A 15173-nucleotide genomic window follows, 5' to 3' on the forward strand; every position below is an offset into this window, starting at 1 on the left:
ACAACTGTACACAATAGAATAAATTAGAATACAATATACCTATCAGGAGTTCAAAATGTATCCCTTTTAACTGCAGTAAATTATTCGCATTTTTAATGAAATAATTTACCTCAAATATGCACAAAAATAACTTTTTTGTGTTGACTGTCACGTGACAGACAAATAACAAGCATATGAATAAACACATAAATTACTGTGGAGAGTAAAAACAGTGATTTAAAATTGGCTCCTTAAAATGTGTTTAGAATTTGAAAATTGATGATGATTTATTTCATTAACGTGCCCCACTGCTCTGTCCTACATAGAATCGGTGTCAGTAATGCTGAACCTGTATGTACATGCTTACAGCGCACTCAGTGGAAAGCACCTGCACACCACGAGCGCCCCCACACTTCCTCCTCGAACCTAAAGGCGACGATGCTGCTGTGGGCGGAGTCTCGCGGTGCCTTCAGTCTCCTCGCTGCGCCGAGGAGAGCTCCGTGCGGCGTTGCGCTCAGACCGGTCGGACCGGTCCGGTAGTTAAACGGCAGTTTAACGTTAAACCCGGGAGACACTCAGAGAGGAAACAGGTGAGTCTGAGCTTTTCTTTAAACCGAAGCTTCGAAAACATTCAGGAACTTTTTTTACCTCTTCATATTTACTGCTAATGCAAATGAACGTATGCTGCGAATGAAATACGTGTGGAATTAATAAAAGACTTGTAGGAACACCGTGCTGCTTCATTCAAAAAGTAGTAGACTGTAAGAGGATATGACAGGACACTGAGACAAATGGCCCAGGATTATGGATGGAAACAGAGACTGTGATAATATAGTAAAGTGTGACAACTAATAACCCGTATTATACGCCTAATATTAATAACAGAACAGGAAATATTTTTATTAGAAATTAACTACGACACTGTAAATCATACAAATTAAATAAAGCAGGTAATTATGCCTTTTAAGGTCCTTTTGAATTAAAGCTAAAGAACAAAACAGAAGTATAAAGTGGCAGAAAGCAGAGTGACAGGAACTGTTTCAGAATGTAACATAGTGTATTATTTGGTTATATTGCAACATCAAACGCTACTTATGATTTTAATTTGAGAACAAAGAGGTGTTTTGAAGTATTATCAACAGATAAATCATAACCAAAAGAACCAGCATGAAGCACAGCACAGGAGTACTGAGAGGTTCCTGTCATAAAGTCCTCCAGAGTGCTCAAGAGTATTTTTAAGAAGTGAAGTGAATCAGGTCTAAAATTGGGTAACTATGTTTCCTGAAAAGGGGGCAAATATAATCAAGTCTGAGAAAGCTGGAAATAAAAGATGTTTCCTTAGCCTTTCCCTCAAGACTCTGGTTAACCATGTGCTAATTATTTCAATTTAATATTGACTCTGATGCAAGAGTAAACTTGCTACCTGGAAATGCACTAGGTCTCCTATGTACATGAAATTTTGTTTTCACAAAGACCTTCCGATTCAGATCAGAGCACCGCAACAAAAACAGCAAACACAAACACCGGCCCTGATGCAGGACCCTCATACTACAGTCCCGCATCATGGGTTGTGATTGCTTTGCTTACTGAAAGGATTTGCAGTTGTTACTAGATAGCAGCAGCTGACATACACATCACTTCTGTAAAATTCAGCCTGTCTTACAGCCTGTTATCCCAATGTAACAAAGCAATGCTGGTGCATGCATGCATCTTCCCTCTATCATAACTGCACACCAGCTTTCCTTAGAACCCGCCTTAAGTGGACCAGACCAGTGAGACTCCCATTTCTCTCAGTGTTTAACTGCACATTTAATCTCTGAGATATGTTGATATAAGAAAAAGAATTGTAATGTCAACAGTATGTCTCTGTTTATCTACAGGATAAAGAAATGCCAATGTATTAAATGAAAGAAGTCTGTCACCATGACTGGTTGGGTTTAAATTGTAAGAAATAAATGTGGAAAATTACAAAAAAAGTTCTGGTAGCTCATTGCTCAGATTGTCCTGTCAGTATAAAACAAAGTTTCTGTAAATTCACAAAAAATGGCAGATTTCTTATTGTGTAATTTCTATATTAGATCAGATTTGTCAGTTGCTCAGTTATGTTGGAGTAGTATGAGCAGTTGCTGTGGAGGTCCTTATTAGGCGAAACAGGGCAAGTTGTAAAATTTATCAGAATACAGACCAAAATTTATGCCCTTGTTCACATGTTCCAAAGATTCTGTGTCAGGCTGATTCTGGCCCCCAGCCCTTATGTTTGACACCCATTGTCTAACATCTCTGCTTATATCAACACATATTTTGCAGTGTGGACTGAATTTATAAAGGGGTTGCATAATAAATAAAGAAATTACCTGTTTTGTAAGTACAATAATGAGTCTGCATTACTTTACTTACATTATAATCCATCTAGTCCTTGTCGGCCACTGAGAATATCTTTATAGAATTTTTATTTTGTATTCCTTGCCATTTCCACTACCCTCTTGGTCTTTTACTTACAAATGGAGGATATATAACACTCACTTTACCAAAAACTGATTGCAGTTTCTGACAAAAGTTTTATTTCTGACTGAAAATGACTCAATGCTATTTATGAAACTTAAGAAAACACCAGCAATAAGAAAAACGCTGCAAAAGCACACAAAACATAATGGTAATGGGAAAAATGACAACGGAAATAGGAAAAAACAACGGAAATAGGAAAAAAGAACACAGAAATATGAAAAGCAAAAAAAAGAAATAGGAAAAAACACAAGGGAAGTGTTTCTGGGGAGACAATAACCCAACGGACCAGTTGCAGGAACCCATAACATGGTAGCTGTGTTTTATCATGATTCATATAATACTGATGATGGATTTTTAGGCTAATAGTTGGGCTAACACACTTACCTCTCATCTTTTCTTTCATCACAAAACCGATAGATCCTCCACTTCTTTTAAGTGTCTCCCAGCACAATTCTTAGCATATTTTGGTTCCTGCAACTGGTCCGTTGGGTTATTGTCTCCCCAGAAACGCTTCCCTTGTGCGTTTGGAAATCTGTTTTCTCTTTTCCTATTTCCGTTGTGTTTTGTGTGCTTTTTTTTTTTTTTTTTTTTGTTATTACTGGTGTTTTCTTAAGTTGCAGTCCGTTTGGCCTCTCAGGGCCACCGTACCAACAACTCATTTACAACAGTTGAAATACCAGCAAATATTTTTATGGCAAATCTTTATGCAATATGATCATTCTTCCAAAAAATGTCTCTATTAGCTCTATTAGCTGGCAGTGTTAAAGTAAGAGGCTAAAATTAATAGGTGACCAACTTAGGATGACGACTTAAGCTCTGAAAGGTTCAACCACTGACTGCACCACTTCTCTTACACTGAACAGATTGCAAGGTTTAGGGAACACAATATCTTACATGATTTCTGGAGCATTTCTGCATGTGTACACATTGAATATGGCAGCCAGATTTACAGTTAACTCCACTGCAGTTCAGTCAGCTTTTTAAAAACAAGAATTAATGCTTGGGTTTTGAGACAAAAGAACCACAATTTCACCACATTTTGCAACCTTTTACAGCTTATCTAGACTGCAAAGAAGTGTCCTAGTCTAGATCGAGAGAGACAGAGGGAGAGATAAAAATGTATTAATCCCTTGGTGGGTTCCTGTGGGAAATTCATTTAAAAAAACAAAACAAGAATTAAAACACACCTATTCATGGCAGCAGTGGGATTTGAAACCATGCCCCTAAAGAGACTGGAGCCTTAATCCAGTGCCTTAGACCGCTTGGCCACGCTATCAAATATTGTCTCCTTGTTTTATCAGCCATTTTAAACTGTTCACATGTTTTTGCATTGCTTTGGTCATGCATCTTGTTCGTGTTTTGTTCATCTTGTTGCAGGAATTGCACTTCTTCTGTAAAACCAAGGAACAACTCAATGCCATCCTGTGTGCTGCCAAACCACAGCTTGCACAGATTTCCAGATCTAACTACCAAGGATCAAAAAGTCAAGAGTGCTTGAAGTAATTCCTTAGACACGGATGCAAATGTTTCAGATGTCTCTTTCATAAACGTCTTACACTGTCTGTGTATGTAAGAAGATATAGATGACTGTAGACAGAAGTGTTCTAAGCCGTGTCGCAAATTCGCCATTGGGCACATTTAGTTTATTTCTGTCATACAGCCATAACAGGTTTTAAACATGGCCATGGAAGCAGCGGACATGATCGTTGTAGCGATCTACTTCATCCTGGTGTTAGGGATTGGCTTCCTTGCAATGTGGAAAGCCAATAGGAACACAGTGAGCGGCTACTTCCTGGCGGGGCGTTCGATGAACTGGGCAGCTGTGGGAGCTTCTCTATTTGTCAGTAACATAGGAAGTGAGCACTTCATTGGATTGGCTGGATCAGGCGCTGCTAGCGGTCTCAGCGTGGCTGCATGGGAGCTCAATGCTGTATTACTGCTCCAGTTTTTAGGCTGGGTGTTCATTCCAGTCTATATCCAGTGTGGCATCTACACTATGCCAGAGTACCTGTCCAAGAGATATGGGGGGAATCGACTGAAGGTGTACTTTGCTGCTTTATCTCTTGTCCTTTACATCTTCACCAAGCTGTCTGTGGATCTCTATTCTGGAGCCTTGTTCATCAAAGAATCCTTAGGTTGGAACCTCTATCTGTCCATCCTCCTCCTCATCGCCATGACAGCTCTGCTGACCATCTCCGGAGGTCTGGTTGCTGTTATCTACACAGACACAGTTCAAGCATTCCTCATGATTGCTGGGGCCCTCTGTCTGACAGGCATCAGCCTCTTCAAAGTGGGAGGGTTCGAAGGTCCTTGTTTCTCTTTCATGCATTCATGAATTTATGTCAATTGTTTAACTAAAAAATGCTTAACCGTGTTTTGGCATGTCTTTGTAAGGTGTGAGACACGGTTACATGGAGGCCACTCCAAACATCAGTGCCATCTTGCTGTCTTCACCCAATCTGACGTATTCTGAGTCCTGCTATAACCATGCCACTCCGAAGCCAGATAGTCTGAAGATCCTCCGAGAGGCCCAGGATCCAGACCTGCCATGGCTTGGTTTCTTACTCGGCCAGACTCCTGCCTCTATTTGGTAATGCTATTTCTTTTAAGACTAATTTCCTTACCAATACGGTTTTGTACAGCCTTGTGTGTTTAAACACTCGATATCCCTAAAAGATTTACTCTGAGCCAGGTGTTTTTCTTCTTTTGCCACCTGTTAGATTTGATTGCTTTAAGTAAAAGTAGACTGAATTTGTTACCATGAAATGCTGCCCGGAGGAGCATTTATTCTTGCTCCTTGGCTTTGCATGCTTCATTTAATTTTTTGTAGTGCTACCCTCAGGGCAAGTATGCTAATCAACCATGCAACATGTGTGCAAGGTCCTGGTTGCTCGCTGGCATCGCAGCCAGGACCTTGCACACATGTTGCATATGATTTATTTTCCTCAAAAAAAACAATGAATTATACAGTTAGAAATTCTTAAAGTAGAGGCAACACATATAAATTGAGTGGTGCTTCTTCACAGTAAGAAGGTCCGTGGTTTGGTTCAAGCCATGGAGCAAGAATCCACACTCCTCAGGTTGGCATTATTGGCAGTAAGGTCAGTTTCAAGCAGTTAAATCTGACAATTGAGAAATCTTTCTTTGTGGGTACTCCAGTTTCCTCCCACAGTCCAAAGACATGCACTTAGTGGGGTTAGTTTGTGATTGTTAATTGGCTATAGGAGTGAATGTGAGTGTAAATGGTTGTCTGTCTCCCTGAATTACACCTGTGACAGAATGGTGACCTGTCCAGCGTATAACCTGCGTCATGCGCTATGGCAACTGGGATAGGTTGTAAACCACCGCAACCCTAAATTGGAAGAGTGGAATAAAATGGATGGATGGAAATTCTAATGATGTTTAGTTCTCATTCTTTTTCTCTAACATCACTGAAAGTCCAATAAAGGCTTTAAATATCTCAGTGGTCAATGATTGACCTATAAAGTCATTTCAGTGTCAACATACTTTTTTTTTTTTTTTCAATGAAAATGTTTCATGATTTATTAGACTGTGAGATCTGAGGTGAAAGACTGACTGAGAGACCCTCTGTGGAGCCACAGAACAAGCACGGTCTCAGAAATGTCCCTAGAATAGTTCTCACAAAGCTGACTTTTGGGGTCATTACAAATGGCACAGGTAGTCCAGAGTATACTAAATAGAGGTGAGTACCAATTAGCAGACTAATTTTTGTGTCTATGTGCTCCAGGTACTGGTGTGCAGATCAGGTGATTGTTCAGCGGGTTCTGGCAGCAAAAAATATTGCTCATGCCAAAGGGTCAACAATCATGGCCGGTTTCCTCAAAATCCTGCCAATGTTTATCATTGTCATCCCAGGTAGAGACATTAACCACCCTATGAATATCTTACACAGATAAAATTCTGACTCTATACTCACTAATTGTCTTACTGATGTATCCTATGTGATCATGATTCCAGGAATGATTTCCAGGATCTTATTCGCTGATGACTTGGCATGTATCAGTCCAGAGCACTGCATTGAAGTGTGTGGCTCTGCAGCTGGCTGCAGCAATGTGGCTTACCCAAGGCTCGTCATGTCAGTAATGCCCGTCGGTCTCCGCGGGTTGATGATGGCTGTTATGATTGCAGCTCTAATGAGCGACTTGGACTCTATCTTTAATTCTGCAAGCACCATCTTTACCCTAGATATTTACAAGATGCTACGAAAGCAGGCGTCGTCCAGAGAGCTGATGATAGTAGGCAGGCTGTTTGTCCTTTTCATGGTGATCATAAGCATCGCCTGGGTGCCTGTGATCATTGAAATGCAGGGAGGCCAGATATTCTACTACATCCAAGAAGTATCAGATTATCTGACTCCGCCCATAGCGGCTCTCTTCCTGCTTGGCATCCTGTGGCGTCGTTGTAATGAGACAGGTGCCTTTTGGGGAGGGATGGTAGGGTTTTTCCTTGGAGCTCTCCGTTTGGCTTTGGCATTTGTTTATCGAGAGCCACTCTGCGATCAGCCTGATGAACGCCCATCCTTCATCAAAGATATCCATTACATGTATGTGGCAGCCATCTTGTTTTGGATATCATCTCTGGTGGCTGTTGTTGTGAGTCTCTGCACTCCTCCACCCGAAGAGGGACAAATCCAAACCACTACTCTCTGGGGACTAAACAAGAGAAAGAAGCTAAAAAATCAAGAAAGAAATGCTGAAAAAGACGTCAATGTTTTGAAACCCCTAAATCACTCAGCCTTTAATGGAAATGGTGTTCTTGGTGAAGAAAAGTGTCACAAGGACCCAAACTTGCTCAATGGCTCTGAGACAAATCTTGAAAATGGCCAATCAGGAAGCAGCAATAATGTCACAGCAAGTGATATAGAAACAATCTATTCAGTACAGAATGGTGGCTGTGCTCAGAGTTCAGGCTCCAAAATGGTAGAAAATGAGGAAAGAAGAGGAGTGGAGGAGGAAGACGAGAGCTGTGGAGCAGGGGACGCAAAAGAGGAGCGTGGATGTTGTATTAAGGTTTTGGATTGGTTTTGTGGATTCAAGGAGGAATTGTCCAAAGATCAGGTCATAACAGTTCAAGAACAGGAGAAGATGGTGGAGGAGCTTCTCTATGAACTTCCAACGACCAGAATCATCTTAAACATCACACTGGTGGTGGTTTGCTCAGTTGGGATCTTTCTCTTCATCTATTTCTCCTTATAGGTTCAGTTATTTCCAAACAGAAGGCCAGATTTGTCCAAGAAATACAGAACAGGCATGTTTGATACAGTTAATTACCCATCACACAAATGAACAAAAGCCACATTTTAAGGATACAAAAAGAATGGGGCTACCATATTTTATTTTGTTATTCAATATTCAAAAGATGGTAGAGTTTGAGATGTACTTGTTGGCAATACACTTAGATGCCCATATATATGTGACAAAGTGAAACCCTTTAAAAAGCATTTACCCACGTTGCCTTTCGTATATTTTTGTTGTGCTGGGTATATGCATGCATACACATATACTGTAGGTCAGCGGTCCCCAACCACCGGGCCATGGACCCGTCCGTGAGTCGTTTGGTACCGGGCCGCGAGAGTTGAGGCTCCGGTGTGAAATTTACGGTTTTAAGGGTTTTTTATCATTAACTCGGTTTCCCTGGGTCTTTTCCCGTGTTATAGTTGTGTCCCTTATTTTGAAAGAAATATTTACATGTTACCATAGCGACCAGAGAGCATTAAGGGACAGAGAGGTCCAATGAGTTTGGCGCATTTCAGGAGGACGCTGCTAATAAAGTTACACAGTGAATTCGCGTTCATTATTATATTTTCAAAATACCACCGTTTTTGTCTTGGTCGTATCATTTTATTGTGTTTAACTTATCCGCGACACCTTAAAGGCCGGTTCGTGAAAATATTGTCTGACATTAAACCGGTCTGTGGTTTAATGTCAAAAGGTTGTGGACCGCTGCTCTAGATATTGTACCTAGAGTATGTAGGTACAATACTGTAAAACACCAAGCTGGTGCTTTACATGGTTTTAGTTTTTTGTAGAGAGAAAAGCTCTGATGTTTTGCCTTTAGCCTATTGTGACGGAGTGACCCGTCTCAAGGCAGAGTCCGCTGAGTATGGCACCGCCACCATTTGATCGCCACCATTAGTTCGATTTGGCACCCGGGGCGGCGTATCTTTCTGACGACCGAGTAGAGGAATAAAAGGGGTGAGGAGCAAGTTGTGAGCCGCATCGGGGGTGGCTAGATTTTGGTTCCCACTTACTTGTTAAGGGCGTCGGTCGGGGAGACGTGCGGGGGATCGCCAATCGTGCAGGGTGACGCAAGCCGATGGTATGGGGGTGTGGGGTTTAAATAATGAGTTCACGTGTGTCTGGACCGTCATGAGAATGGCCTCATTACGTGGGCCGTTAATGTGTATATGAAGTCGGGTAGACTTCCGGGAAATAGTTGAGAGCCTGTATCAATGTATATGTTTTGTGAGTGTATAATGAAAAAGAAATTCTGGGGGAGGGAGACGGGGATTAAAGTTAGAATAAAGAATTGGTGGTGACGCCAAGGGGGAGGGGTTACGGGATATAAGAGACGGCGAGCCGGATATGAAGGGGTGTGTGTTGTAACATACAGGCTGTGTAGCGCGGATCTCAGTTTTATGTCTATGCAACCATCTTTTTATGCACTGGGGAGGCCGTTTCAAATAAAGTATCCACACTAATACCTTACCGACTACGCCTGTGTTTGTCCGGGAGAGGTCTGGAAGGGGACCCCGTGACACCTATATAATAAAAAATCACGTCATGTGTTAGGCCAGACCTTCCCAAAGTGGGGGAACCATTGCAGGGGGGGCGTGGTATGAAAAGAAAAAAAAAAACAAAAAAACACTGCTAGCACTGGCGCCTCCACAAACGCAAATCAGGAGATGAAGCATAGCTGAATGTTTCCAAACCAACTTCATTCTAAGCCAAAGACTAGAAAATATGGTGAAGCAAATCTTCCCTTTGGTTTCACCTGCACAAGTGCCGAGGTAGCTCTCCTCTGCAGAATTGGTTTTCTGCAGGGGATCAGGAGCAGCGCTAGGCTCTCCAAATCACGGACAAACAGGATCCCACGTTCTTGATTTTTAGTTCACAATCACTTGTTGTAATGACTAACTACTCCTGACATTTTGGAGATGTTAGCTCTTTATACAGTAAAGTTACTGCTGGATACAAATAACATCAGGCTGATCCTGCCACGATTTGTTCCCCCGGTTCAAATCACAGACAAACAGTATCTCACAGCTGTTTATGTTTTTAAACCCATTTTGCACAGAGAGGCATTTTTTGAAAAATGTATTGATAGCAATGTTGAATATTATTACACAGGAAAAAAACAACATGTGTGGACGCAGCGTAAAAGAGTTAGTAGTTTATTTTCTTACTACCTGTAATTTATTGCAGATTACTTGTATTTGCTTAATTGTTTACTAAATGTTTGAGGTGTGAAAGAAACTGCAATGGAGCTAAAGATGGGTGTGTGTGGTTGGAGGATGTGTTAGTGCGTGTGCGCGTGCGAGGGGGGGGCGCGAACATTTTTCTTGTAAAACAAAGGGGGGCCCAGCAAAAAAAGTTTGGGAGCCGCTGTGTTAGGCTGTTGGGAAAATACAAATACAAAAATACAAAAGAAGAAAAATGTGATTTCAGAAAGTAGAGTTTGACCGAAATAAATACATAATCTAATGTAACATTTTATAGTAAATTTATATTTTCTGACTCTATACTCACTAATTGTCTTACTGATGTATCCTATGTGATCATGATTCCAGGAATGATTTCCAGGATCTTATTCGCTGATGACTTGGCGTGTATCAGTCCAAAGCACTGCATTGAAGTGTGTGGCTATACGTATAAATTATTTTAATTCATTTGGATTTTTTATTCTGAACTAACATGAGTAAATGTGCAAATAATGACTCAAAGTGCACTGTTGTATAAGTACAAAGTTTATTTTAATGCACCTTGTGTTTTTACAATGACTGCTTGTCAGTGTATGATTTACACAGGTCATTAGTAAACTTGCTTTAGTTGTAAATCAGCTTTTACAAAAAATATGAAGCTGTCAATGAGCTACTAGCACAATTTTATAAATTACATTTTATTTATATAGCGCCAAATCACAACAACAGTCGCTTCAAGGCAATTAGGTTTTATTGTCCCGTACTCATTTGCATATAGGTACATGAGGTGTGTTTTCCATAGTGCCACATTTATAACACTGTACACTTGATGATGTCAGTTGAAAACATAAATTGATTTGTTTTTGTTGTATGCTACAGATACAATCGCGTAATTTTGAATTAATGCCAATGGGAATGTGTTCATGATATTCATAATGAATGTGAATGGCTGAAATTGACTGTGCCTACATCTTTTCATTTAAATGGAAATGTAGGTAATTCTGTTGTTTTTAGCTGTTTTTACTTCCAAGACATACGATCATGACACCTGGATTAGTACTTGATACATATTTGAGTTGGGAAAAGCATTTGGTGTGATGGTCATGTTTTATTTTACCTGTACACATATGCAGAACTCAAAGGGTGCCTTGCACTTACTTTAATCACAAATTAATTAATTAATTGTGAATTAAAAGATGTCAAATTGTAAGAAGTTTTGCTGACCCTGATCATCAATTTAAAGATAGGACATACTTATATTGCAATATTTCCATTATATTATTTAGCACTGAGCACTTAAACAGCAACAGATTAAGTCGGACAAAAATTAAAACAATTTATTTTATTTTTTTAAGACACTGATTGAAAGTTGTACAGATTTAAAGTTTACCACTAGTAAGTTCTTTAAAAGCATATTTTACAATAAAAACTTTTTAAAAAACGAACTACTAAAAACAAGTGTCTTTTATATAATTCTTTTATAAATTGATCTTTGCCTAATGTAATTGCCATTTTAAGCACACTGAGGGTTTAAGTATTTATGTGTGTATATATCAGGACTATCACATGTTAATGGTGCGCAGTGGCTGGAAACTGGTGAACACTGCAAACTTTACAAGCTTTCTTTGACCTGATTTGCTTTATTGAGAATGAGGGGAACATGTGGGTTATATCTGTTTATAACTACAGAACATAATTTTAAGACAGACATCCAGCAGATGGATTAATTTCCAGCAATATTACCACTCGCGTTATTCCTGCAACCAGCTCAACCAAGAACACCCAAGCCGGGCATCTTTCTACCACTTTTGTTGACACTGCAATACTCCAACAAGTGTTGGCTGCACTTCAATGTACTGAAGGCCTCAATTTTCACATGCATAGTGAAATATTAACAAGATAAACTGGCACAAATATGTTCCTGGGTTGTGGTGAATTTAGGTGTTTTTCCTCAGGTTGCTATTTTAACTGTAGCTGTGACAATTTAAACACATACTTGTTTCTTGAGAACAGAAATCTTTCTTGCAGGATCACTGAGTAAAAACCTTCATTCTGCTGACTTCTGCATAACTAATGACACCTATGAGCCTCACCTATACTTTACTGTGAATGATGAATGTTAACATATTGAAATAATATGACGAACTACTAAATAAACCTCTTAACTGTCATAATACACTTCAGGTTTACACTGTAAATGTGCTTATTATCAGCTGTTGTGACGGATATTGTGATAGTAATTCATTAGAAACATGGACATGAGGTTCTTAAATGTTTGAGCTACTATAAAACCAGCAAACATTGAGCTGTCTAAAGAAAACAATGTCAAACAAGGAGCAACCAGGTCATGGTGCGTGAAGCAAACTGCATACGCTAAAGCCACAACAACAAGCATGCCAACACTCAGTTAAGTAAATTAACAGCGGCCTCTACTACAGTGGAAAGTTACAGACTGGAAGTGGAAAGTTACTGGGGGTAGTTGTCACACAAGCCAACGCACATAAGTTTAGGTTATTTTTTCCTCTCTCATTCAGTATGTTCGGCTTTATTACACCTCAGTTGTGGCCACTATGCAATTTAGTGTTAACCAAGATAATGTCAGTATAAATAGATGACTGATTACAAGTTGCAGCGCTGGACCGTGATGTGAACACAACAGCCTCCCTCACATCAAGGATGATCAGTTTTTGTACTCCGACAATTTTTTTTTGTACTGCGATCATTTTAATATTACTGATTCTAATATCTAGTTCATGACATTTTGTTCAGACTCCCTTTGGCCCAGAGAATATCCTTATAACCATTATCAGTGATGTGTAAGCATGCTGCAAAACCCTCTACGCTACTACGTCAACTCTTCAATATTTCAGCGCAGTCATAGCGCTTTTTGAACCTTTTGACCCTAAAAACACGGAACACCAACTCGATTATGAGCACACTGCATTGTGTATCTAAAAATAATAAAAAGAGCTTTATTTAATCATCTTCAACCCTAACAGGATCAAACTTTCTTGATCTTGAGCAATACTTTTCCATGAAAAGACATGAAAAATGCTACGAGTCATGGATTGGCCTCCCCAGAGCCTGGACCTCAACGTTATTAAAGCAGTTTGGGATCATCCTGACAAAGAAGAGAACAAAAGGCAGAAACATCTAGAGAAGAGGTTTGAATGTCTTTCAAGAAGCCTGGAGAACTATTCCTGAAGACTACTTAAAGAAAGCTGCCTAAGAGAGTTCAGACTGAGTTAAAGAATAAAGGAGGTCATAACAAATATTGACTTTGAAACTTGTTAGAATGAACAAACTGTGCTTCATGTTTGTTATGTTGTATTTTGGGTATTACAAGAGACTAACCAAATGCATAGCAAACGAGGGCCCATCAATTCAGACATACCTACCTTCCAGTACAGCATATCAAGAAATAATTGATCGACACAAAGCTGCAAGTATTTTACTTTGCAAGTTTGGAGCTTAAAAATAGACAGCTGTACAACTACAGAACAGAAATACAGCATGGTTTACGGAAGCTTTGCTTGACTTGGTTGCAGTCAGACTCGATGTTTCTACAAACACATCTCAATATGTTTGCAGTGTTGAGGCTACTCTTTAACAGCACCTCATAGTCACTGCATACACATCCTGTGTGCATGTGAGGTGGCCGTAAATTGGTATCCTAATGGAAACTGTCTGAAAACCACAGAGAAAACAAAATGTGTGTGCACCGTTTTGTGTGTGTGTTTTTTTTGTGGTTTAAAACCAACAACATACTGGGAATCCATGTAGAGTCTTAGTTTGGTTAACCACCCCCCCAATCGTGTGTGACCCTGTCTTTTCTTACTCAGGTTTGTTTTGACGTTTGTTTTTTTTGTCAGAATTGACATGAAAGGGTTTCTATTGAATCGCTTAATGTTAAATCAAACCCACATTTTAAGGCTTTTTCATTTCAAGGAAAGCCCACAACTTGATTCTGAGTAATTTTACTAAGACTTTGCCGTCAAGTGTCAAGTGTTGAGTGTTGAGTGTGGGCGTCCGGAATCTTTAAACAAGTTGTGCCACAAGTTCTTTAAAGTGATTCCAGAAGTTGCACACTAAATCAGGGATATATACGGGATGCTTTACACAGATGCTCCTCCAGAATCAGTGCTATTGATCCTGATGGAGTCTATTTAAAGTGACTCACATTTATTAGAAATTAAGAGAAGAAAATACAACACAAAATAGAGAGCTGATAAAGCTGAATGAAAACAATGCTTTCACTAGAGAAATGAAGGTTATAGTACAATGAATTACCACATCAGTGTGCCAGAATGGACACTGATGAGGATATGTCAGTAACACATCCAATAGGTCATGGGTTGCTGAATGCCTGACAAGTGGGCTGTAGTATCCGAGACTGGAAGGTGGTCTGTCTGATGTGCCGTACGGGAGCTCAAAGGAGACTGTGCTGTCTTCATTCCTGATTCAGTACTACTTGGAGTCATGGCACATACAGAAATACTCAAATCTGCAGCAGATAGATGCAAAGGTGATGGGCAGGAGGAATAAAGAGTGAGTTTTGAGAAATGTATAATTTGCTTCTAAATGTGAATAAGACCAGATAAACGGTGATCGACTTCAGAAAGAAGAGGAGGGACACGCGACAAGAGTACCTGGGCTTTTATGTCGACAACAGGGTGAACTGGAAGAGCAGCACAGAGGCTAAGCACAAAAAGAGGTTGAGTAGCATCTATTTCCTGAGGAAGCAGAGATGCGTTAATGTGTACAGCAAAATGATAGATTGAAGACTGATTTCATATCATTCAGTTGTGGCGAGCACAGCATACTTTGTATAGCATACTACCAGACGGAATAAACTGATTATGAAAGCTGTCTGCAAACTGGACACTTTGGAAGGAGCGCTGCAGAGAATGTCACTGAACAAACAGTTATCCATCATGGATAATCCTGAACTCCCTCTGCAGCACTTGTTGGCAGACAGGGATTTTCTCTGACAGACTGATTCGGCCCTGCTGCCACAACAACAGAGACAGGAAATCTTTCATACCATGCTGTCACTCTCTATAATGCAATATTTCTCTCTGGCAGAAATCCTATTACATTATTAGACAACAAATAACATTAGCAGAGTCACGCTAAAGTAGGTTAAACAACAAATGAAACTTTAACTAAACAAAACAGCTAGGCAGATAATAAAAGCTACGTGCAGTTCAGACATGACAAAGATCCTAAATGGGAGTGTAGGTTATGT

At 39.9% G+C, this 15173-nt stretch overlaps 1 protein-coding gene across 1 annotated transcript; it reads left to right on the forward strand.

The window, feature by feature from the left end:
• The first annotated feature begins 518 nt into the window (after positions 1-518).
• On the forward strand, positions 519-8561 carry LOC146681838 (sodium/myo-inositol cotransporter-like). The gene is made up of 5 exons (XM_085448681.1): positions 519-569; positions 3862-4790; positions 4879-5074; positions 6233-6360; positions 6463-8561. The coding sequence occupies exons 2-5, from the start codon at positions 4163-4165 to the stop codon at positions 7698-7700; spliced, it is 2190 nt and encodes a 729-aa protein (XP_085304807.1). The 5' UTR covers positions 519-569; positions 3862-4162; the 3' UTR covers positions 7701-8561.
• The last annotated feature ends 6612 nt before the right edge of the window (positions 8562-15173 follow it).

Source organism: Copadichromis virginalis, linkage group LG23 (genome assembly GCF_057382275.1).
Source record: "Copadichromis virginalis isolate Kocher_CV1m ecotype Utaka linkage group LG23, C_Virginalis_male_GT1.1, whole genome shotgun sequence".
NCBI classification, from domain to species: Eukaryota; Metazoa; Chordata; class Actinopteri; order Cichliformes; family Cichlidae; genus Copadichromis; species Copadichromis virginalis.

Bases quoted from the DNA above. Each gene is read 5' to 3' on its own strand.
- LOC146681838 (XM_085448681.1), top strand. From the start codon at position 4,163: ATGGCCATGGAAGCAGCGGACATGATCGTTGTAGCGATCTACTTCATC. The intron at 4,791-4,878 runs GTCCTTGTTTCT...TGTCTTTGTAAG, and splicing joins CAAAGTGGGAGGGTTCGAAG to GTGTGAGACACGGTTACATG. The intron at 5,075-6,232 runs GTAATGCTATTT...TATGTGCTCCAG, and splicing joins CAGACTCCTGCCTCTATTTG to GTACTGGTGTGCAGATCAGG.